Raw genomic sequence first — 27,310 nt, forward strand, 5'->3', positions numbered from 1 at the left:
TGATTTTTAATGAGCGAATTGAAACTCCAAATGATTTTAAATGAGCGAATTGAAACTCCAAATGATTTTAAATGAGCGAATTGAAACTCCAAATGATTTTTAATGAGCGAATTGAAACTCCAAATTATTTTAAATGAGCGAATTGAAACTCCAAATGATTTTTAAATGAGCGAATTGAAACTCCAAATGATTTTTAAATGAGCGAATTGAAACTCCAAACGATTTTAAATGAGCGAATTGAAACTCCAAATGATTTTAAATGAGCGAATTGAAACTCCAAATGATTTTGACGAAGCTCTTCAAATAAATTCATCTCAGCATTTACTTCATTTCTGTTCTTGAATGGCTCGCCCCCTGTCCATCTCGAGAGAGAGACGCGTTGGAATGCGTGAAATCCTTTTTGAGGAATTTCCATCTCGTGAAACGACGTTGTGTCCCGCCGAAACAACTTTGTCCCCCTTCCTTTTCGCCAGCAAAATTTATGTTCATTTGTAGGCGCGCGCCTGCTTACGTCATAATCTGGTATCTAATCTTTTATCGGTGTTAATAGTCGAAGGCAAGTCCGTCTTCACCGGCTTCTATCCTATTAAAACACCACGCGCTGGGAGGAAAATATAAAAAACAAATATTAAGGCCCGTTTTCAATCAACTTTTTCCAAGCTTTTCGCTGTGGCTTTTTGGGAACTTTTGACGGGCTTTCGAAGATAAAAAATCTTCAAAAAAATTAAAACGGAAAAGCTGAAACTCGTATGGTTTTCAAACAAGCTTCAAATGAATAAAAAATTACAAGTGGGCGTGTTTTCATGTGTGTAGACGTCATTTTCTAAGTCCTAAACCCGTAGCACGCGCCAAAACTGTTTGAGCGGCAAAAGCTTAAAGAAAATGAGAAGCAAATATCAAACTCATTTAGATATCCGCTTCTCGAAGGTTAAAGCCTGAAAGGACGAAAAGCTGAATTTGAAGCTTCTTTGAAAACACCAAGATTTTTTGCTTCGGTTTTCCGCTGCCGCTTTTGAAGCAAAAGCTTCATTTTTGTTCAAAAAAATCTTGATTGAAAACGCGCCTTAACTTTTAACTGGGCCTCTAGGTTATCTTCAAAATTGCCAGCTAAAATATAACCGCAGTTAATCAATCGATATATTAACGACCACCCTCGTATCGAAGATTTACTGCGCGACATAAAATTAATGATTTATTGTTAATAATATACGCTCGTATTTATCATCAACGATTGAATTTTAACTTAATAAAGTAATGAAAAATTTACATTAACTGACACCAAGAACGGGCTTAAAGGAATAGCGACGCGATTTAAAAATTATCTCAAATCTGAAGAAAACCTTACTTTTTTGAGAGTTTAAACTCTTCTTATTCCAAAAATATGCTTGAATAATATTTAATTATGAGGGAAAACACAGAAAAAACACTTTGAAAACTTGAAATTTGGGGGACAAAGGCAAATTTGCTAAGAAGATTTTTGGCGGGTTTTTCACCTTGCTACGTCATTCACGGCATCTCGCGGAAAAGCCAAGCGCGAGACTCCCGAGTCTACTAATGCGGCGCGCGCGCGAATCTGAATAAATTAGGCTTAACGCGGCGCGGCGACACTAACAGGCGCGTCACGTGAGCGACATCTAGAGTGAAAATTTCTCCTTACTACGTCATCAAACGAAAGAAAATCTCAACTAGGCCTTTTCCAAACACAAAACTTTGATTGCAATTTAATAAATTGCTACGAAACCAAATAAAAAAGTAAACATATCATAATAAACTAGATTTTCCAAGGATTTTTTTCGCATTTTAAGTTTGAGGATGACGAAAATTATGTCACTAACACTTTAAGCTAATACATAGTTTACAGGCATGGAGAATTCCTACCATTAACACTAGGACACTAGGCGACTTGGGGCGTAAAATAGCAGACGATTTTACGCTCCAAGTCGCCTGGTCTCCTAGTGTTAATTGTAGGAATCCTCCATGCCTGTAAACTAGTAAGTCTCTAGCATTACGAAGTATAGGTAGAGTCATACTTATGGAACATATCTTGCAGAGGTTAACGGTTAGTATAGGGGGCGCTGTAGGTTAGCTGTGGGGGCAGACGGGGCTAGCCCCCTGCACCCCTCTATGCATTGTAAAGGGACCCACCTGTAAATAAGCCACAGGCCTAGTGTGGAAATCCCTTCATAGACAAAGCCTAGATAAACTTATGATGGTATCGGTTGACAATCCCATACGTCTACCCGGAACCGACTGCAGACTCCAAACTTCTTCTATGTAATCAAATCGATATACGCTTACAGCCCAACCTATGTGCAGTATTGGCAACTAAATAGTAAAATATGAAGTGGGAAAAAATATATGTAGGTATATATATTCCACATGAGCGCACTGCTGTCTCGCCCAGGCTGGGAAATAAGGATATTTTTTAAACTAGTCCTTTGGACCAGTGACCCCCTAGTGTCTGAAATAATTTACTGGTCTCCGGACTGGTCCCAGCCTTTGCTCTCCAATAGATTTGCAATTAATAAACTGGTCCCGAGGACCAGTAACCCCCACTTCTTCAATTAAAAAACTAGTCCAAGCAATTAATAAACTGGTTTTGGACCAGAGGAAGTGTGCTATTTCCCAGCCTGGTCTCGCCCATTGAAAAAAATCATCGCAAACAGGAGAGGCTTCTGATGTGAACTTCGATGGGGGTTATAAGCTTCTGGTACAGGCCAAGCCAACTCCTATGAAACATGATACCGCATAACACCGGTGAATTCAGGGCAGAACACAGAATGCCTCGTACGGCAAAGATTAACACCCGGTATACTTAAAAACCGTGGATATAAAATTTATAAATTCGGTGATCGAGGGATAGGAAATTACTGTCTTCTTTTTTAAAACCGAGCATACAATACGGGGAAAGATCAAACATTCAAAATATTCGGATTGAGCAAACAAAATTTCCGTACTACACGAGTCAAGGTATTTGAGGTGCTCAAATATTCTCGAAATGTCTGGGGCTGAGGAATTTCAAATTCAAACAAACTGCAGGTGGGTTCTTCATCACGAAGACGTCGTTCTAACACGAAGCGCCTCTTCTCAAACACACGCGTAACAGGCCGCGCAACTAAGTGACTAAAAGCATGTACCTTGCAAGACGCGTTGTACGCGATGTAGCCCTAAATAATAGCGTCGGTTCAGTTCAGTTTTACTATTGCCATGTATAACAAGTTGGGGAACCAAAATAAACCTCTCGCAATTAAGGGGTTTTCTTAAATTATTAAATAAATATAATTGATATTAATTATTTTAACCGTCATTAATTTAGCTTAATTCTAGTCCAATCGTTTTAAGAAACTTTATTCCTAGAGTAATTTTAAACATAGCTATTGTTGACGTTTGAATTCAAGCGTGTGCCTCTTTAACAATTTTTGGAAATTTAGGGTATATATATAAGGCGATTGATTCACTTTAGATGTTTAGTATAAATTTACCAAAAGATGTGTCGGTAATTTGTCCTATATAAATATCAGCTAATTTACCAAATATTTCTCTAAATTACCTCTTATTAGCGCACCACAGTTTCAGCATTGTATATTACCTGTAAATAAAGACGCTAAATTACCTATCATTTTCCAAGCACCTCTGCAAATTACCAATCTGTAACACAACGAAGTTTTACCATTTATATTACTAAAAAAACTTCAAATAGCTTTCCCAAAATTTGAAACAGAATTAATAACAATTTTTAAATTTAACGGTAATTTCCCATCTTTAATTTTAAATCTAACAATAAAAGAAATGTATTCTCCTTTAAAAATATGTGAATTCAACCACCAACTATAGTCAACAATATGAACAGCTAGTTCTTATATAAACAGAGTAAGATATGTAGTAGCCTAGACCACGCACGCACTATCCATAACTAGGGGACGCGCGAGATAACATTAGGTTAGTTGGATGCGAGCCTGATGATTTCGACTCATCTCATATCGGGTTTTTATTTTCTTTTCATCACGTCATGAGCACGAGAAGGGGAAGCTAGCTGCTGACGTCACATTACTTTCCCTGGAAATTGGAGCATCTACGAAGGTTGAGAGTTTTCTATTTAGCCGTCTCTCGCATTCCCCTTAATCCCGTCGTTTCATCCTTCTCTATAATAACTCTCGCGCCCCTTTTCGTTTCGATAGAGTTCCTCTTTTCTTTTCAATATAACAGATGGCGGTGACGTTGAGAAGTAGAAGACATTTTGTCCGCGCTTTGTACGCCGACGAACTAATAGTCTTCTTCCACGATTAATCATGGCCACGCGGATCTCCGCATCCCACAAATCTTTTCTTTTATTTAGTAAACTGTTCCTTAAATAGTCATTTCGTCAAACCTTAAATCATGCTCGAATAATAGAAAAAGCTTCCATTAATCATTCGATACGTTCATTAGTATTGGAATAGATATCGTTATCAAATAGGGCAGCTTGATATTGTATATCGGGTCCCTTTGGTAAAAGAAAACGTACAGTACTTACACAATAACATTATAACGAGTAGGGAAGGGTAATGGAAAACAAGTTGGGAAATCAAAATAAACCTCTCCGAGTCGAGAGGTTTTTCTTAGTCAGTAATTTACTTTAATTATAGCTAAGTCGTAAGTAACCCTAGGCGATCGCCGCGTACATCTCAACCCTAACGATGACTATGCAGTAGAATAATTGCATTCTGTGACGAGTTCTGTGATCTGCGAACGCGGTCCAGAAATTGTAAACAAGTTTGCTCCGATTTACCAACTGCGAACACGGTGACACACGTACACTTTTAGTGACGCCATCGTCACTCAGTTTTGGTTCCAGCACAAAAAATGTTTTGAATGAAGACCCATCTTCAGTTATAAGGAGTCACGTGGCACCTTGATTTCCCGGGGCCCTTGACGGCGACCCTTAGGAACGATTGTCAGCTTGGCGAAGTTGAGGAAAAGGCACCGTCCGAAAATGCTGCTAACTGGATGACTTTTACTAAAGGTATTTGGTGCTAATTCGGAGGAGAAAGGAAAATGACAAAAATTATTATGACGCGTAATCTACTTCTGATTGTTGTACTTGGTGAATTTGTTCAAAAGTTAATACCCCATCTGTACATAACGACCCTTCATCAGCGCGAAGAGTTGGGAAATAGTGATAAATGGTTTTTCGTGGTAACAGGGGCCAAGGGGTGCTAAGGGTTCTTCAAACAACGTGACAGAAAGAGAGCGAGATACCCTAACGCTCCCGCGGAAGTGTGCCGTTAAGAACAACTTCGACACCCCTTCGAAATGTATATAAATAAACACCATGCACTTCTCCCCTTTTAGATTTGTTGCAGGATGTAACAAGACGGGCAAGTGATAATGATTTGTCATTTGTGATGGAGCTCAGCGATCTCAGTGATTAATATATTTTTAAAATTCAACCAGTTTATAATTCGAGAGGGTGTACAATGTATCGTACTAGTAATTGTGGCAATTTGATCTGAAGTACAATATATTAGAGAGAGATGTTGCAACAGATCCGCTCATGTTTGTGGTAGGTAAACCGACAACCCTGAGGACATTGTCGGATTTACAAAAAAAAGCCACATCTTGGGTCTATATATACCCGAGAAGGGATTCGACATATTTTTGCGGTGGTTATAATCAACTAAATTATCTTAGAATCTCGATACTTATAGGTCAGCGCCATCGAGTATGGAACAATAGACCATTCCATTAGTTCCTCCAAAGAAGGAAAGACACAAGAGAGAAGGCTGCATCTATGGTTATTTCGCTCATGTCCAGAAGGACCGCTAGAGGCAGTACGAGTCGACTATCTTCCGCGTGTCGTGAACTCGGGCTCCGTCTGGCGTTGTTTCTTGGCGTGAGGGAAATAACCCAGGATGGCGGCCTCCCCCTGTGTGTTATTTAAAAAAACATATCACTAATGATCAAATTGGGATTAACGGTCACTGTCTAATCTAGTTGACAAAAAAGTATACTAGGGCCATCCAGCAGTCAGCAGCACGAGCTCGTCTACTTCAATCATTCAACTTTGAAACGAACAAGTTTGTCATTTCGCCAAAAACGAACATAAGCATAGGCTGCTCATTAGAGAGGCCCACTAGATCTCCCCGCGAAAAATCGTCCATGTGTGTCCCTTTCGGACTGAGCTCCACATGTTTTTCTGTTTATCGATATGTAGCGCGTTGTTGAATCGGTGGAATAGATTGCCGTCATCCACGGCGTGCATTGCCACCAAGCGTAACTGAAAGGCGAGAAAAAATCCTCGTCGAAGCTTATCAACGCTTCGTGGATCATCTACTTGGACATCGTTTCAAGCGACCCGAGTACGTTTCTCGCCTCGTTTTACCAAATAACTGAACGCCTCTCGTTTCCGATCAACCATGCGTGCGAAGGGCAGTGCTTTGCCAGCATCTATATGGCCTATGGATAGCCTCATTTTCAGCGCCGGAAAGCGAGTGCTTCCCATTTATTCGAAACAAAACCCAGCGGGGATGGAATGGCCATTTTTATAGCCAACAATTTTAGGGAGTGATTATTGCTTTTCTTTTTTTTTTCATATGGTAAAATGAACACACCTTTATACACGGCCAACACTGGTTTTTCATTATAATAATATCCTCCCGAAATTAAAACCTTATGGGGTCCAAGTACTCCCGTTTCTTATGGTATGTACGTAACAAATGAATTTCTTCCCATCATAGAAAAAAGTTAAATTAGAAGACGCTTTTTACAAAATGATTCAATAATAATAACGTGGTAGCCATTTAAAAAAATTAATTATTTTATGTGACTTTTCATATTGAAAAATTCTTTCATAGCACTTTACTTTCGCTCCATGATTAAACATACCAGTTTTACGCTGGTATTTATTTTTTTCCTGATTCAAGTCGTAATTATCTGTAAATTGTTAATAGAGAGTTTAAGCATCCCCTAAACGCGTACGTGTAGCTACCTTCCACAGTGCATTAGACCAATGCATTGTCAAAGGTGGCTACACGTACGCGTATAGGGGATGCTTAAACTCTAATATTTCAAAGTATACAGTAATCCAGAGAAAACTGAAATGATTTAAAATTGTCACTAGTTTATTTAATACATAAAATTCCCATTATCTCTCAATTGTGGAATCCAAGATAGTAATTATTCCAATTCAATAATACTACACTAAATAGCTAATACACCAGCTTTATTACCAAACTTCTTGATTTTCCGTCTAGGTTTTGCATCCAGACAGTGAGTTAAAGAGAAGTGCAAAGAAAATATAAAAATAAAACTTTTGATATAAACCAGCGATAGATATAATTTTAGAAGCAGGAATGTAGAACAGAGTAATCTGGGCGCGCGTCAAAATCCCGGACCCCCCTTCCCCTGGCCGGGGGGGGTATGAAAGAAGAGGCGGCTCATAGCGACAGAGGTAAAAAGGAATTACGTATTTTTCACCGTCCCCGTCAGCAACGTCATAAAAACGTAGTTTAAGAAGTGAGCCAATAAGATCATTTAAAATTTTTGTTACATGTTTTTAGTATGGGGCTCTATAGTAGGCTATGAGTCGTACTGAAGAGAATACTGTTCTCCGTTCCTGCTTCTAAAATTACATCTATTCCTGTACAAACATATCTAGACCCTTCTCAAAAGTCGGCAGTAGAATATAATCTGATACATAACCACCTTGTTTTCTTATTTCTTATAAGTTGCTATGGTTATGGCATCGCACACGGCACTTTCTGCGGAGCAAAGGCCAGCCAAGGGTAATAGATCTTACCACCAGAAGGCGCCACAGTTATGACGTTACCATTCCATCAAACGGCGGGCATTTCCGACTTGGAAATATTTCAAAATTAGATTAATTATAAAACTAGCTTATTAGGCCCAATTTTCACAGTTTGAAATATTTAAAACTATGAAAAGCTCAAGGCAATAAATGATCTCTTGGCGTATCAGTGAGTGGTCTAGGGGTGCGCCAAGATATTCCAGGGTGACGACAAGACCTAAATAACAGGCAGGTTATGGGATTAATATTTACGATTATTCGATTATTCGCTGTAGATAGTAACTAGAAAATATGAAATAAATTATTATTTCCGCTTATCAATTGCGACTAAAACAGAAAATACCCTCATGAAATATGCATGTTCGCTATTTTTTATTCGAGTTGGGAAAGCATCCTAACATTGCCACCCGCATCACCGGGCCTTAAAAGAACTCTTGAATGTAGGACGCTCTAAACGTTAAGCTAAGGATCAATGAAAATTTTTCCAAAACAGTTTGAACGTTTTTAAACTTTGATAAAATCGACTAATGTGATTAAATATACTCTATCAAGATAATTGAATTGAATACATTGTATTGTAGGAATACATACAGTTATTAGGAATCATTGTGTAGCCATTTTCTCAAGGTATCTAGGAGGATTTTGTTGGAAGAGCCAGACTATATCATTACGTACGACAAATTTTACCTTGCGAATAAGCAATAAGTATAAATGATTTGGGTAAAAGTATAAATGATTTGGGTAAAAGTATAAATGATCGGAGTAAAAGTATAAATGATCGGAGTAAAAGTATAAATGATCGGAGTAAAAGTATAAATGATCGGAGTAAAAGTATAAATGATCAGAGTAAAAGTATAAATGATCAGAGTAAAAGTATAAATGATCAGAGTAAAAGTATAAATGATCAGAGTAAAAGTATAAATGATCAGAGTAAAAGTATAAATGATCAGAGTAAAAGTATAAATGATCAGAGTAAAAGTATAAATGATCAGAGTAAAAGTATAAATGATCTGAGTGAAAGTATAAATGATCAGAGTAAAAGTATAAATGATCAGAGTAAAAGTATAAATGATCTGAGTGAAAGTATAAATGATCAGAGTAAAAGTATAAATGATCAGAGTAAAAGTATAAATGATCTGAGTGAAAGTATAAATGATCTGAGTGAAAGTATCAATTATTTGAATCAAAACTTTAATGAATAGGCCTACTTAAAATATCCTCAAAGAAATCTCAAATCTCTGTTCATAAGATGGCACTAATAAAAAAGCGTAGCGAAAATAGGACTCCAAAAATAAGTCCGTCGCGTTTGTAAAGGCCCGGTGATACAGACGGCAATAACCCCATTCTTCTATACCGAGGTATAAATACATTTATTGAATTGAAAAACGAAATATCTATTTCATCCTAACTCGACACATTTGACATCTGTGGAACTGAAAAAAAAAATATTTAAAGATAACGAAGAAAAAAAAATGTGCCGTGTTATTTAACGATAGCAAAGAAGAATAATTTGTAAATGTTGAAACAGCGGGAAGAAGGTATCGGTTCTGGAATTAAATATTCTCTTATTTAATGTTTCTATCCAGATCAACATCCTCCTCGAGTTACTAAAATGAAATTAACATATATATATTCTTCCTAAATAAGGAAACACAGACGAAAATAGTAAATGTTACCTCTAATCTTGATGTGACAGAATTTGTCTAGAGAAATTGTCGTAAACAATAAAAAGGGATTGGAAAATCAGATTCTAAATTCATCAATATAATTAAGTTAAACAAATTTAATTGATATTTATTATTTTAATAGTCACTAATTTACCTTAATTCTAGTTAATCCTAAAATCATTTTAAACATAGCTATTGTTGACGTTTGAATTCTAGCGTACACCTTTTTCATAATTATAGTAAATAGCTCTGGTGTTAGCGTTCCATTAGCTATAATATTCTACTATGGGCGGTTAACATTTACTGCAGGTCATCAGGGCGCCCCATTTATATAATGGCAGATGGGCATCTCCTGGTGTCCGATTTACCAGAAACCAAAATCATAACCTACTACAACCTTCATCTCTACCCGTAACCCCATTCAACCAAAGGAAGCCTAAGTCTTTATTCTGTCCCGATTTGGAGGTGAAACCCTTCGTTGGAGAATCGTAGATGGCGCTGCAAGCTGTTTAATTCACCCTGCATGTGCAATTCCGATACGGAACGGAAGGTTATCAAGTCATACGGTTCTTCCAGAGATCGATTTAATTTTAGAAGTAGGAATGGACAAAGGTTAGTATTTACTTCAGTCCGACTCATAGCCCAGTATATAGCCCCTCCTTCCAACACGTAACGAAAAGTTTAAATGATCTTCTTGGCTCACTTAAACTAGGTTTCGATGACGTTGCTGACGGGGACGGCCAGAAAAATACGTTATTCCTTTTTACCTCTGTCGCTATGACCCGCTTTTTCTTTCATACCACCCCCCGTCCCGGGCAAGGGGGTCCGATGCTTTGACGCGCGCCCAGATTACTCTGTTCTCCATTCCTACTTCTAAAATTAAATCTATCCCTGGTTCTTCTTTTGCTTCGAACTGTTGATCCAAATTAATGGCGAACATGAAATTGCTGCGTCGATTTCTGTACTAATGTGAAATTATGCCAGCTTAAATGAGAAATTAAAAGTCTGGATTAATATATATATTTATTATAATCTTACATTTGAAAGCCATATTTTACCTATGCCAAAACGATACCACGAATCTATATTGGTACTAACTTTCAAGTCGCTCGGGCGGATTTATTAGCTAGTTTATTTGAAAATCTAAAATTATAATTTTTCCAAAGCAAAAGGGTAATAGTGTCAGCTTCGCAAACATCCTGCTGTAGCCATCTTTTCTGCTTTAGAACTACTCGTAAATATGAGAGTTAAAAATGACTTGGCTATGAAATAATTGCTAATTTCTTCTTCTTGGAAAACTTAAAGGCGACGCAACCTCGGGTCGCGTATAAAATATATGCTAATTAATCATCCGCAATATTTAAGAATTAATTACCTAGAAGGTCACTGAATGCGTAAAAAATGTACTTGAATTTAATTGAACGTGTAAGCCGATAATATAGGTTGATATTAAATGTCATCGTAATAGTTTGTGATAAATGAGCATCAGTTTCTGTTTATTAGACTGCGGCTATTGGTTGACATAATTTACTGAAATGGTTAACAATGTCGAAACTTTAACTTAGAAAAAATGATCATCTTGCCATATTTAGTTCAACTGCTCTTGAAATTGGCTGTTTTAGGTATTGCGACTATGAGAGCTATTACAAAGAGATATTGACAACCGTTGATATGAAAACCAACGTTTCGACATGACAACTGAAATAGTACAAGCCTATTTTAGAACCTCTGACCTACCCACAAAACCTATGCACCAAACTTTCTTCAACAATTAGTGCGCTGCATTGTTGAAATCCTGTTAAAGTACAAAACAATTAAAAATAAAACAATAGTCGTTTGAATTTGAAACCAAATAAAAATTGTTTCAAATAAATTATTAAAATGTTTATTCTATCCATAACCCAGCTAAAGTCATCGAAGCCTCGTTTTAGACTTTATAGGCTTTGCATTTTTTATCTGTTATCCAAGTTATTTTATACTGAAAAATTATCCACAGAAGTTATATGTTAAAGAGAGACTGAAATGGTTAAGACAAGCATTTTAAATCGATTTATATTGATAAAACATCATCAAAATCATTAATAAAACTTACCAAAACCTTTCGTTTCAGTTTATAAACAAAAACATGTCAGCTCTCATTATTGAAAAACGTACACAGTATTTTTATAAAAATAACCAGTACCCAGTAATCAACAAATTATTAAAATTAACTATTTTTATGTTATTTTATCAATATAAACATAAGTTTATTAGATATGTTCCATAAGTATGACACTTCATATACTTCGTAATGCTAGAGACTTACAGCTCGAGCTAGTTCGAGAACGACGGAAGCGAGAATTGAAGTACTACACTCGGTTAGTTTTGCAGTCCCTCTTCCTATTTATTCTGTACTAAGCCTTTGACAGCGCCCCAGTCACCAGACGTCGCTTGACCTCGAATCTACGACCTACGTCACTTCATGACAAGCTCTCAGTAATCAGTGACAAACTTATGGAACATATCTCATGGACTTATGATATAAATCGATTAAAGAATATTATATCCGCGACTCTGTAGATAATTTATCGATTATCCACTGATTAGTAGCTAGTAATAGATAATTCCGAGCTCTAATATGCTTAATACTAAGATTTCGACTCCTATTTCTATTTTTGTGGCTAGTACCTTGTGAAATAAGTTAAACGGGAGATTTATTTACGGTATAAAATTAGTTTTATTTTCTCAGTTATTATGACATTCAACATTCATCCTATAGGATTATTAACAACCTCGCGCGACATATCATCTGTTGGGAGAGACCGACTTATACCGAGCCGTCAATCTCAATCACTCAGACCTAATTACAACTTGCGCCCGCTTTTCTCGATCCAATACCGAAAATTGATCGCTTCGTAAAGCGGACGAGAAAAATATCTTTGATCATCTTATTGTTTATTACATATCGAAAACTCGATATGGATAAAATAAACGTACGTCACTTACGTACGAATGTGAAACAAAAAAAAGGCATACTAATCTTAATTTACGTCCGAATATAGCACGTTTGTAACTGCCCAAGAAGCCGAACGCCAGTTAATTCTTATTCTTCAAATTCTTAACCTCAAATCATTAATTAAAATTTCGGCCTCAATTAAGTTTTGTTAAGTTCATGACTAATTTCGGTGCTATCGTTATTCGGACGGTGTTATTTTCATTCGATTCCAAAATATATCCCAATCTAGTTTAATTGGCTGATTACGTAAATAGCAATAAGCATTCTGAGTTTATCAATCAACAAACTACGGAAGTAAATAACATTTGAACAAAATGATTTATTTTTGGATTTTACTCATTTTCGTTTTCTTATAATGATTTATGATTTATGTTTTAACTTTAAACAAATTTTGCATAGTTTCCTTAAAAACCAAGTAGAAATTATAATAATTGCGATGTTTAATGACATACGAACGCTTAATTACGAGCCTTTTGGACTTCAGAAACGTTAATTCCAAAATATTTAGTAGGCAGATATTAAAACCCAAAATTTCTTAATGACTCTTTTTTATCAATTTTAAGCAATTTTCGAAATTACGCGAAATGTCAAATACCACGTGATCGGTCTATAAACATTTGGAACTATAGTATATAATAAAATTTCTTATATCACTAGCTATAAAATGTTAATTTACCTATTGGTATAAATTGGAATCGAATAAAAAACTACTCAGCAAGTTTCTTCGAATAAAAAACTACTCAGCAAGTTTCTTCGAATAAAAAACTACTCAGCAAGTTTCTTCGAATAAAAAACTACTCAGCAAGTTTCTTCGAATAAAAAACTACTCAGCAAGTTTCTTCGAATAAAAAACTACTCAGCAAGTTTCTTCGAATAAAAAACTACTCAGCAAGTTTCTTCGAATAAAAAACTACTCAGCAAGTTTCTTCAAATATTTTATAAATTAAATTCGAACCTCTTCGATTTGATTTGCTTTTTTCGAAGGGAATAATAATTGTAATAATTAATCGGCTTAAGAAATTATTAACACGGGGTGAAAGTCTAGTAGTTTTAACAAAATATAAATTTACCGTCAGTAGGAGACGGTGGCGGCGGCGGCTGAAGCGTGCATAGCGTGTTGTTGATGAAGGTGATGCTGCAAATTAGCGCTGGCCGTCGACAACAAAGACGAAGCGCTGGACACGGAAGGTGACGCGGCCGTCGTCGTTAACGGGATCGAGGAAGGTGTGGTGGACGAAGACGAACTCGTCATCATCAATGGACTACAACCGATTGGTGAATGATCCGTACTGGGCGGCGTCGGCATGCCGGACGCCGACTGACAAACGTACCACTCGCTTAAATTGGCCGCCGCACCGTGAATCCCCGTCATGGAAGGATTATTACCCACGGAGGAATTGGTACTCATACCACCTCCACCGCTTATGCAATTACTCAACGGCGTTGACGCGTAAGTGGGTCCGTTGTTGCTACCAACATTATGTAGCTGATGATGAACCATTCCCGGATGTTGTACCATTCCGTGGTGCGGCGTCAAATGGTAGGTCGGGTGATGTAACGAGTGAAGTTGATGATGCGAAGGATGTATCTGGTGACCGGGATGATGGTCCGCCGCGTGTAACGTCGCGGTTAAGGCCGCCAAACTTTGAAGACCGCCCGGACCATGCATGCCGTACATGTTACCGTGTATCAAACCAGTTCCCGTCGTGCCCTGTCCAGTATTCATCACGTCGGTGGGTGTTCCTAGCGGGGACTGTAAGGAACCGGCGGGTGTGGCGGGCGTACGCGTGGAAGGATTCTGGAAGGGCATACTGTTTAAACCGATCATACCCGAACAGTCCATATTGCCGCCTAGGTTTAGGTGATGAGAATTGTTCAGATTGTGCTGCATATGTTGATGAGCGCTATGGTGCGTAAGAATTTGGTGCGACTCGCTGTTAGAATTTGGTCGGCTACAAGCCGGAGAGTTTTCAGCAACGGTTTCGTTGTACGCGGCACTAGTGTCATTGCCACCACATTCGGGTTCGGACGAAATTTCCGTTTTCGGTAACAGACGAATGATGTTGTTAGACGCCCTCCTTCCTGGGGACGACCTGCTTATCATGTTAGGATCGTGTCTTCTCCCGGAACCATCTCTATAATAAACGAAACATAGATTCAGAGTTGATTATGGAAGTTAAGTAGCTTTATTTCTTGGTAACAACTGCAGCGAATCACAAGCATTTTGCTTAGTACTATATTTAGGTTTAAAAACGCAGCCACACATGGGAACTGATTAGAGAATTGTGTTAGGTATAGTCTAATTACGCTGCTAGTTTTCAATATTTAGCCAAATGCTAAATATAATGTATGGAATAAATGAGATTGATTTAGTTCCATAGAGCGTATATAAATGTAGATTTTACAAATTCGCAATTGGTTTAACGCTGATTAAAGGTTATGATCACCAGAAGAATATTAATATTTATATATATATATACCGTTGGATAAAAAATATTTACTCGCAGAAAAAAGTTCATGTCATTCGATTTTAACTAAAAACTAGCTAACTATGTCTGCGATTTGTTACTGATAGTTAATTGTGCTAAATATAAATAATATATTCAGCAGAATGTAGTAATATAGTTAATGGTAGAAATATGTGACGTATAAAAAGTGTGTTTCAGCATCGTTAAGTCTATGAGTTTTTGAAGATACAGTGAGCGAGTGTGGATTCACAAACTATATTGTACAATTTAACTAAACCGGGAAAAATTGCGATTTAACTAAATAGCCCTTTTCGCATGTCGGAGGGTAAAAGTGGGGGAAAATGCGAAGCGCATGCGTGTTAGTAACAACGTGGATAAAATAGCAGACTACGGTCTTAGCCTCCGCGTATTTCCTCATTACTTTAGAGGCATCAACTTTGCCATTAAATCTAATCATTTTCGATACATTTTCTTGATTTTTTTTCTTAGAAATTTGGAAAAAAAGTGTAATAAAATTCATTTAAGCCAGTGGTTTTTTAGTTAGTTCAATTTTGTACCATTGTTCAATTATTTTTTTTTCATATGATTCTTAAGCCTTTGCACTATGCCTGGATGCTGTGTTGTGGTAGTGGGTAGGATGCAAGAATCAGTCGTATAAAGTAAAGAGGGATGATAAAACAGTGGAAATTAAATTTCACATAATTGTTGTGAAAAGGAGAACGAGTTATAAATCGAAAATGTTGGAACTCCAAAGACGGGTATATGTAACATGCATTTCGTTAGTGGGTATCGGACCCTGGTCGGGAATCGGCGGCCCTCGCGGGGAAAGCGTTCTTTTTTTGACGGGTTGCTCTCGTGGTTTTGCCCGGCGCTGCTTGGATACCGACATTATTTATGAAGCCGACACTAAGCCTTGGCTATTAAGGGAAATATTTTCGATATTATAATTTTTTAAAGCTTCAATGAGCATGTGTTTTCGCCAGTAGGATTTAAATATAATTCCCATATTTTTACAAACTTCTTTAAGTTCCAATATTTTTAGTTTATCACAGTTTAGATTCAAATTTACTCCGTTCTCTACAATCCCAGCTATTTCCCCATAGACCGATGGCGTCGTCTGCTATTTTATCCACGACCCACGACAAGCGCATGCGCGCATAAATTTGCGAAAAGGTCTATTGTACGTTAATTATAACGTTTTTAATTTCATCCTTGGATAAATCATATCCAAACAAGTATCATCTAATAACAAATGTGATGGTTTCCTTATCATGAACATAACTCGAGGGGTTAGTCATTCTCCAAAATTTTGTACACCCGATTTCTGATTTCTGAATTTTTATGTGAATTCCGTTGATTACTGAATGAATTTCTTGATTTCCGTGATTACGATTATTTTAGGTGATTTCCATAATCTTTACAATGATTTCCCGTTATTGCCGCAGATTACTCGAGATTACTACTTGAATTCCACTGATTACTCGTGATTACTATTTGAATTCCACTGATTACTCGTGATTACTTTTTGAATTCCACTGATTACTCGTGATTACTATTTGAATTCCACTGATTACTCGTGATTACTATTTGAATTCCACTGATTACTCGTGATTACTATTTGAATTCCACTGATTACTCGTGATTACTATTTGAATTCCACTGATTACTCGTGATTACTATTTGAATTCCACTGATTACTCGTGATTACTATTTGAATTCCACTGATTACTCCATTTCAACTGATTACGATTTTTATTTTGGATTTTCGAATTCCTCGATTGATTATGCGTGATTATTTGACGAAATATGTGATTACCGAGATGATTACAAAAGATTACTAGGAAATCATATGATTATTTCTGATTCTCTCAATATTCCATGTGATTTCCAGTGATTATCGGAGATTTCTGATTACTCACAAAATTGATTATGATTATGATTACTTATGATTTTCTTAGAATTCTAGAAATCAAGTAATCGATTTCGGCGGTTTTGTACACCTGATTACTCAAGTGACTAGCCCCTCGACATAACTAAACAATATTGCTATCCAATTTCGAACACTAGCGGTCTTAATCCAAAACACTTAATTACAATTTATAAATTTTAGACTTGGTAAATAAATAAAGTAAATTAAGAGTGAACGAACCTGCAGATATCGTCGTCGGACGTGTTACAGCCATCGCGGTTTATCCTGTTATTCCTCCGATAGGACGGCCTATTTGAGCGGGCGTTTTGACCGCGGCTTCCCGGCATGACTCCGCCGTTGGCGTCTCGGAGTTCACTCTCCATTTCACCGTCTTCGTCATCCTCCTCGCTGGCACAATGCCCACCCGATCGAACGTCCCTTCCGGCCAGACTAGGCGGCGTTGCGGACGAGTTGTTCGGCGGCGAACTTCCGTTCGACGCCTCATCCGATCCAGGCGGTTTCTCGTGAACCTCCAATAGAGGAAAATAGAAAAATCCATTTTGAGAAACTACCACCACAACAACAACAACGACGACAATGACACTTCTGCCGTAATAAAGGGGCTGACCGCTGAGATATTATAGTGAGTCGTGACACGATACTCTGAAAGCGCTTCAACAAGTACTTCTTAGATATGAAAGCTGGCAAGGGGCTAATCACACTCATATTCACTGTACAGTACGCCGATTTCGAATTGCGCATAATCATTTTAGCAAAAAGATGAGTGTTGTAAAGATCCCTTTAGTCAGAAGTGAGATGAGACTAGAAGTGAAGGGCTCTAGCATTGGTAATAGATCCTGGCACTAGTGAACAAATTTGAGGATTTTATACAGCTTCCATCGCGCCTACGCTAGAGAGAAAAAAATTGGTCGAGTTCCAAAAACATTTCCTACCCCCTTCCCCTCAACCTAAAGCGGCCGAACACGGACGCGGCTCCTTGAATCTAGTTCGGCCGTCTACCGCCACGAGCGTCTCACGTTTTGGAGGGAAAATTCAGAAACCGCCACTAGAGGGCCAACCGTTGGTGTCTTATCAAGAATATTCACTTTCGTCGAGTGAAGAATTTGATTAGCTCAGTACTTCTGGTCTCATCTCACTTCTGCTTTAGTCTATAGCGCGAACAACTAGCGTCGTGTTGCGCGTGATCGAGTGGGCTATGCTTTAGTACAGCGTGCATACCGACTACAGCAAGTGACTAGCCCCTTGAACATTTGTTTTAAACCTTTCTGATGAAGAAAGGAATTTACTTATAAGATTAAACTGTTTATAGATAAGACTGAAATTTGATCATAACGATAACATTAGAACAGATATAATTTAACAAACATTTTCCTTAATGATAAAATTATTTAAAAATATCTAAAGAACTATGGATTAAGGAAAATAATAGATATAACTTCTTCCTTCCGAGAAGCATTACTAAGTTACTATTAGTTCGTAACGAGCACTATAGTCTGTCAAACGAAAGAAGAGCCCTGAGAAATTTGTCCAAATTGGTGTCGCCACCATCGACCCCATAGACGAATTCGGAAACCCCATACTCAGAAAACAACTTTCAGGGGCGCTAGCCATATCGGGGGCCAAATATTTGTAATAACATATCACGGTAGATGGCGCTAAAAGTATTGCTCTAAATATTAATTATTTTCTTAAAAAATTATCGTGTTATTTTGCGTTTGTATATATACAAATAAATTTGTACCTAAGATCCAAACTTATTTATGTCAAAATTGATATAATTACTATAAGTGCAATTAGTTATTAGTTCTCGTCTTAAAGTATAGGGGGCTAACGGTTCAAAAAAGTGCACTCTCATGCTGATTGGCTAGACGGACCCGTGAGCAGACGATGCTTATGACTTGGTGCGTAATTCTAGCCAATCAGCATGAGAGTGCGCTTTTTTTTAAACCGTTCGCCCCCTACAGTTTAAAACGAGAACTAATAACTAATTGCACTTATAGTAATTATATCAATTTTGGCATAAATAAGTTTGGACCTTAGGTACAAATTTATTTGTATATATATAAACGCAAAATAACACGAAAATATTTTAAAAAAATAATTAATATCAAGAGCAAGTCTTTTAGCGCCATCTACCGTGATGTGTTATTACAAATATTTGGCCCCCGATATGGCTAGCGCCCATGAAAGTTGTTTTCTGAGTATGGGGTTTCCGAATTCGTCTATAGTACTTTATCAACTTGTTTTGTTTTGTCAACAGTCGTCTGTAATATAGTCTGCTATAAACAGATAGGCTTAATCGCAATATATGACAAGTACTGTAACTTATGTCATTAAAATATATTGCAATGCTAGTTCAACAAAGATAAAGCTGGTGTCTTGTCGTTAATTATGTTTTATATTCTTTAATGCTCGATGATCGTAAAAAACCATGAAACATAAACATATTAAATATATATTGCAAAATGTATTGGTTCTATTGCGATTAAGCCTATCTGTTTATAGCAGACTATATTACAGACGACTATTGACAAAACAAAACAAGTTGATAAATTACTATGGCGTCGATGGTGGCGACACCAATTTGGACAAATTTCTCAGGGCTCCTCTTTCGTTTGACAGACTATAGAAACTTACAGCTCGAGCTAGTTCGAGAATGACAAACGAGAATTGACTACACTCGGTTTTGCAGCAGTCTATCTTCCTGTTTAGTTTGTACTAAGCCTTTGACAGCGCCCAAGTCACAAGGCGTCGCTTTACGAGAATCTACGACTACGTCACTTCATGATAAGCTTTCAGTAACAAGTGACAAACTTATGGAACATATCTTATGAACTTATGCTAATATTTAGTTTCAAATTCGCCAACTATCTATATCTATATATAATTGAAGTCCTGACTGACTTATAATCAACGCCCAGCCCAAACCGCTTGCCCTAGAAGGCTGAAAATTTGCAGGAACGTTACTCATAAGTAGTAGGCGCGTACTAACAAAGATTTTTTCAATCCGCCGCCATCTTAAAGGATGGCGCCCAGAAATGTAAAAAATCTTCTCTATGCAACAAAATTCGCGCGTTTCAACCGATTCCACAAACATTTAGTACACTGATTTCCTTTAACCTATAGATGGGCTGAATGATCTCTTGGGTTCGATTTGTTGCCATCTTTTTAAATGGCGGCCAAGAACTTAAAAACCCATCTTTTTAGAATAATGTCCGCGTGAAAAGTAATAAAAAATGTCCCTACGGGCTGACGGGCAAGGCCGAGTGCCTTCGCTCCTAGGTTCCTACAAAAATATTAGTCATAAGTTAAATCTACCCATTCTTCATATCCTTTTGATGGAAGTTCTTATTACACGCGAGCGACGCCGCGGGTAAAAGCTAGTATGTATATATAACCAAACGTTCAATGTTAAATTCAATTTGTTAATAAACGAAATAATTCAGTCTTAAACCAGACTGGTGTATAACAAAGTCACGAAATTTTTAAAGGTTTTCTACATTTGAGAGTAATATTTTATGTCAAACGTTTCATCACAGTGCCTTGTTTTGGGGGGAAAAAAGTAATAAAAATTCCACCTCATTAGGATTCACGGGAAATAGCGCACTCCGCTAACGAGGGCCTTTAAATCCCACGCGTACAACCCTCGTAAGGGCGGATAAAATATTTTTAAAACACAATCTTGCCAGCTAGCTTCATAATTTTATTTTTAAAACTCAATTGAAAGATAAAAGCTTTTTCTTTTAAAACGAAAAGGGGCCATATTGGTTACAAGACTCTACAATTATCCAATATTGAGATGTGTTAGTAATTTACAGTCCATAAATTACCCTTAATTTAATTTGTAAAATACCGCTGAAAATTACCGTCCTTAAATTACCCTTAATTTAATTTGTAAAACACCGCTGAAAATTACAGTCCATAAATTACCCTTAATTTAATTTGTAAAATACCGCTGAAAATTACCGTCCTTAAATTACCCTTAATTTAATTTGTAAAATACCGCTGAAAATTACCGTCCTTAAATTACCCTTAATTTAATTTGTAAAATACCGCTGAAAATTACCGTCCGTAAATTAACTTTAATTTATTAAATACCGCTGAAAATTACCGTCCGTAAATTAACTTTAATTTATTAAATACCGCTGAAAATTACCGTCCGTAAATTACCCTTAATTTATCAAATATAACTTAAAATTTCCTTTAATTTATCAAATTCTGCTGTGACTTACCGATTTACATACAGCATAATCGTAATTGTGTATTTCGGAATGTATAACAGTATAGGTTTAGATTTTTGGCGCTCAGAATGCTTGGGAGAAATTACTGACAAAAAAGAAATTTTCTCACCCTTAAAATTGGAATAAATTACCGTTTTAATGAATGAATACTAAAGTAATTTCGCATTCTATCAGAAGTAAATAGATTATAAACAAGAAGTTAATATCTCCCCGGCATGGGCGCGTTATGAAAGTTGAGATTCCCGCTCCTATTCCGCGGCAGCGCACAAATGGCGTAGCACCTAGCGAACCACTTGACATGTACCTAACGTATCTAGTGTCGCGCCGCCCAGACAAAGTAGTGCGGGTTGTTGCAGGTTTAATCGACGTGCATGCGTTCTAAAGGTAATTTCAATCAGCTGTCTGCTGTGAGACTGTGACAGTATAGCCTAGGCCTAGTACAAAATCTGTGAAGACTACATGTGAGATGTGATTGCCTATGAATGTGATAAAATAGTAATATGAAAAATGGATAAGGAATATGATTATGACGAATTCGTGAAACTTTTGTTTGCAACATGATGGAAGAGTATGCGGTATTATTCGTAGGTTTCAGATAAAAATTGCTCTAGGTCGATACCGAAGGCGAAACTAAAATCGTTTTTTACGCGGCATTATGAAACTAATTACAGTTTTAGACTTTAGTATTTTAATATAATTTACCATAATTCAGCAATTACCCGCACTACTACGGCGCCATTTTCCATCACGTAAGCGCGGCTACCAATGATATTGCCCTAAATTTACTCCCATGATGCTCAGTAATTTGTACTGCTTTCCAATATCTCTTGTCGCTTCTATGACGTCATGCGAACATCCTATTATTTACAAGCAAGCCACGTGATACTCGATACTCATTTTACATAGCATGCAGGCGGGAAGGTATGATTGACTTAAAGCTATTAACTTTTTGATATCTATTTACTTTTGATTCTATCAATAATTTTGGGTTGCTTTAATAGAAACGTTTTACAAATTATGATAAAAGTAAGTTTCTAAAATTACTGTAAATCGGTTTAGTAACAACGAAAATTAATGATATTGTTTCATCAATCAGAAAATGCCACAAAATTTGCGAGAAACACTTTTCAAACAAACTTTGCTACAAAATGTATAAACATGCCGGTTTTTGTCAAAATTAGCTATGTAAATCAACTTGTCATATTTTTGTTTAGTCTGTACAATTTTAGAATGAAAGTGGGGAAAGAATTGTTGACCAGAACTTAAGCGTGTTATGGGTGAAGCATATTTAAACCGTAGTCAGTTTATTCGTTTTAGTAATGGAAAATGTTAAAATTTTATTACCTTCATATGTTTTCTTAGTGAACTAGGATGAGTGTAAGATTTATCACAGCCTCGTATTTTGCAGTTGTAGGGCTTGTCGCTCGTGTGGACGTGAGAATGTTTCTTCCGGTCACTACTATTAGCGAACCTTCTATCACAACCGTCGTACTCGCATCGAAACGGCTTTTCCCCTGCAATGAATGAAACTAACATTAGTGGCTATTTAGATTCATTTAGAACACTGTGTAAAATAAAAAGATAGGCGCAAACCGATATGGTATCGGTGACCAATATGACACTTTAACCGATATATCTGTTCGAGGTTGATAATCCGTTTCATTGGGTTACATTATCGGTTGATAATCCGTTTCAATGGGTTACATTATCGGTTGGGTTTTATCAAGTTAAATATTGTTGATTATCGGTTTCATTGGGTTTTATCAAGTTAAATATAGAGCTATTTCAGTGGGGGAAAAATTTCGTCTGCTACGAAAATTGGGCCTGCCTTTGAGTGTAGAGGGCGGCCATTTTGTGAGGGTTTCTCTATGGGCAAATAGCATTGGTGACGTAGCCATTACCCCCTCTGAAATAGCTCTATTGTTGCTTATCGGTTTCATCGGGTTAAATAATATTGGGGTTGAAATAATCAAACCTTACCTGACCTAATACTATTGGGGTTCAAATAACCAAGTGTGTTCTAAATAAGTGTGTAATAAAGATACACCTCATCCCAATGAATAACAATTCGGTTATGTAACATATTTTTCACGCGAACCACAACTTTGAGAGACTCCTTGAATACCAACGCGGATGTTGCATTTTTCGTGGTGTTTTACAAAATAATACACAACTATCTTTGAAACGGAGATAACAAAATAGCAGACGAAGTTTAGGTAAAATATTTGGTCTAAAATGGAGGTAGCTGAAACGGCTATAAACTAATCACTAAACTTAAATAATTAAGAGATGCTTACAACCACACGCCACCACGCGTTCACGCTAGAGGCAGCACTAATTCACAGCACGCAATGGGATAGGTAAGCAGGTAAATCATGCGCCTCTGGTGCTGATTTTTGGCATTAGCGAAATTACCTACGCACATTTATCTAATTTTCGAACTGTGCAACTGGCTGAAGAAACAGACATTCGCCAAAACCTTCCTTAAAATGTTTTCAGTAACTTTGAGAATAATCTATAAACAAAACCAGCAGACTACAGAATAAACCCTTAAACATGTAAAAATATTGCAAATCAACAGTGACATTTTCAAATACATGTAGAAGAGGGATGTTTTTACCTCTCCGAGTGACTATGACGCCACGGAGAGGTATTAAACTGGACGTGTCTGTGTGTGTGTGTCACCACGTTCGCAGTTGGAAAATCGAAGCTAACGTTAGGATTAAGAAGAGTGATCGGCTATGGTTACAAGAAACGTCTAGCCTCCCAATGGCAGGGCTTCCACCAAAGGTTCACGCAATTGCAGCTTTACTTATCAATCGCGTTATATACACTAAATTTCCAAAAATTGTTAAAGAGGCATACCCTTGAATTCAAACGTCAACAATAGCTATGTTTAAAATCATTTTAGGAATCAAGTTTCTTAAAACGATTTAACACGAATTAAGTTAAATTAATGACGATTAAAACAATTAATATCAATTATATTTATATAATTATTTAAGAAAACCCTCTTAATTGCGCGTCTCGACTCGGAGAGGTTTATTTTGGTTTCCGAACTTGTTTTAAAAGAACACCATGCACCTGGTGTAAGCAATAAGCTAAAATCGGTGTCATTTAGACAGAAAAGGGGTTTTTACGTATACCCCTCAGCGTGAATGCGAGAGCTTTTCAATGCTAGCCCCGCTGCGTTACTAGAAAAATCCGCGGGTTTTCCTTGTTTATCAATATATTTTCCATCCCTCGATAAATAGCCTGATATATATTCAAGCAGGGTACTCGCGAACTCTACTTAAGAGCGTGTTACGTCAACTGACAAACACGATCCTTTAGATATTGTGCTTTAGTGGATACGGAATTTCTTCGAAAAAATATGGGGTTGAATATTCGATCAAACTCGCGATTTTCACGAATAAAATTACTAAATAAAACTCTAAATTTGTCAACAATAAGTTAAGAGACGTGAAGTTGCTGTAATTTTTTAAAAACTGCATGCAAATATTCAAATTGCAATAAACCAATTATTGTTTGTCGGTATTTTATAGAAATTTAACAGTAGAGAGATTGCGGTATGGTAAATATCTGTAACTTAGTTTTGAGTTATGTTGATCTTATAACTTCAGTCTTACCAAGAAGTAATATCTAGTTTACTAGGGAGAAGGTATAAATTCGCCACATTTCCAGTTTTATCTCCATTCCAAAGGTAGGTCCGGAGTTAATCCCCGCCTCTAAATTACAACCAGCATCTCATGGTTCTTGAAAACTCACGACGCGAATGAGAAAATTACGTGTGATGTTTCCAAACCTAACGCACTGAAAAGCCAATCTTCTTCCTAATTTTAGTACATATTAATTACTGTTGTCTAATATTTTTCTCCTACATACAATTTCATTTTGATATCTTGTGATGCGCCAGTCTATCTCGACCAGGTCGAATGTCTTTCTATTATGTCCGATTTTCGTAAGGAGACATTTATTCCAAGGTAAATTCCCTTTCCTTTGTGGCAATATAGAGCGAATCGCATTTTAGCACGAAATTCCCTAAAATGTCTTAAGAATGCCTTCACAGTAATGCAACCCTTACTATAGTAACTATAAGCGGTGGAATACGACTGTTCACACATACATTTATAGGACTTTGTTATTCATACAGTTCTTCTTTCTTGCGCCATGAAAAACCTTTTAACATAGGTAATACCAATTCCAAACTGAAGTATTCAGTATAATTAAAACATAAGTAAATTCGAACCATAAAATACCATAATGGGGAAATAATAATTCGAATATTAGTTTATGCATTAAATGATAATCGTTTGTTGTGGACCATACAAGTTATACTAGGCTGCCTGGGTGGGCATTTAGAAATAATAGTCCTGGTCCATGTTGAAGTAACGCCGCCGATACGGCGGTCGCTCATTTTCGGCGGCGAAACCTAGCGCCATTTTCGGAGGTGCAATGCTGCCAGACACATTTCCCTAGTATTTTTTGGACTGATTGTCGTCGGCTGCTATTCATTCCGTATTTGGACACAGAACATCCCTAAAGGTTAATTTTTGTTCACGGAAACTTTAATTGGCTTAATTTCAATACTATTTAATTAAATTGGAAACCTCAATTTCTAAATGTGGAACAAAATATAGTAAAAAATTAAAGAATAAGGCTAGGACGCTGCCATTTTATAATTGTGCCCTGCAGTTCTCTCAATTATGAAGCAGACGATAATCAGTTACCAAAACCACGGCCCACCCGCTCACGGACGTGATCGAGTTAGCTATGCGAATAAAAATCCCTCTCTCCGTAAATGGCGGCCGATCACGTGATTTTATTTTTCCCGCGGAAAACGCCGCGAGATTCTTGAGAACTATGCGGCGCTCAAATGGACCAATACTATGCAGAGTACTTTCGTGCCTTTCGATGTCCAGATGGAGAATGTTTCTGGTAATTTTCAAACATTTCACCATGCACATACTTCCAGCTTGCGGTATGGATTGAATTTTAGAATATTAAACACACATGTATACGAATAATAGTTAAGATCTAATTTTTAGAAACTTAAAACATATCCATATGTAGAAGTCTTTTGCGCTATAAGCCGCCCTTGCTGTTTTCCGTAACACATGGGAAACGAATTAAGACTATCTGTTATCAATTAAGGACTAATATTGCGTTTCCTCTCTTAACGTTCTTTGTTCAAAATACAAGTTAACTATCTTTACACGCTGACATGTTCGTACTTCAAATATAGCAGGAACCCATATTATACCTAAGAAAGTACAAAGTTATAGACCACTCCATTAATTAGCTGTAGAGAAACCAACGCACAGGGGCGGGGACGTCACCTTAGGTTATTTCCCTGGCGCCAAGAAGCACCGCCAGACGGAGCTTTGCCTCCCTCCCTTCCCGTGGCGTTTGTTTCACTGCTGCAATTTACATAATAGTCTATTTGTCTTTCACTTCCCCCAACCATTCCCGGTTCGATCTTGGATATTTGTAACCAAATAAAGACACACTGCAAATATTATCTGCACTATTCATACGTCCTTATGTCTTATATAAGTTCCTGGGTTTTGTTTTTCTGGCCTGTTTTTCTTCTTTCATCTTTTGGTCAATAGTTTCATTCTGTGCAGAAGAAACCCATTAAGTCCTAGACCTCATGTTTTTACTTGCCACAATGATAATAGCGCCCATATTTTGCAACGAAGAAAGTGTCTTCATTCTTCCGTTTCATGCGTTAAATATTACACTTCGCATAAGTTCCTGTTTAGTTTAGAATAAACGAACAGGCGTTCGCTTCCCCTCTCTTTTGATAGGTCCGGACAAAATAGCAATCCCAAACGGAATTTTTCACCCTCAATCGAGGTCCCATATTTCATGATTTGAAGTGGTCCTAAAGTCATCCATAGCCTTCAATATAATTCGGTCGTCGTTTTCCCAACGCGTTGCAATTATTTTATAGCAAACTATCCCTAACCAAAAATCTAACTTCCCACTGTTTCCAAACACGCCCGTATTTTGGGGTCTGTATAAGTGAGTAATGATCGAAGAGGCGTAAACGCTCGGACCAAGGGCCTTCCAAATCCTTTTCTCGCATCTTGCGTACGTAGATAATGCTTCGGAACACATGGAATTCCCGCGGCAAAATTTTAGTCAATGGTTAAATCCGCCATTTTGCATTGAGAAAAATACGGGCATAAGGTCAAAAAGTTCATCTATTGTTTTTTCG

General features: G+C 37.1%; 1 protein-coding gene across 1 annotated transcript in view; it reads right to left on the reverse strand.

Annotated features, from left to right (window-relative positions):
• Window positions 1-12,145: 12,145 nt before the first annotated feature.
• LOC149588141 (uncharacterized) overlaps window positions 12,146-27,310 on the reverse strand; it is a 31,399-nt gene continuing 16,234 nt past the window's right edge. The window contains exons 3-5 of the mRNA XM_089863011.1: window positions 22,432-22,601; window positions 17,066-17,355; window positions 12,146-14,583 (exon numbers count right to left, since the gene is read on the reverse strand). Coding sequence (XP_089719137.1) covers window positions 13,521-14,583; window positions 17,066-17,355; window positions 22,432-22,601 — 1,523 coding nt within the window. The 3' untranslated portion in view covers window positions 12,146-13,520. The remainder of the gene's footprint in view (window positions 14,584-17,065; window positions 17,356-22,431; window positions 22,602-27,310) is intronic.

The sequence above is a fragment of the Phalangium opilio genome, unplaced genomic scaffold (genome assembly GCF_054372755.1).
Source record: "Phalangium opilio isolate 3A_F unplaced genomic scaffold, DU_Popi_V2 ptg000662l_1, whole genome shotgun sequence".
Classification (NCBI taxonomy): domain Eukaryota; kingdom Metazoa; phylum Arthropoda; class Arachnida; order Opiliones; family Phalangiidae; genus Phalangium; species Phalangium opilio.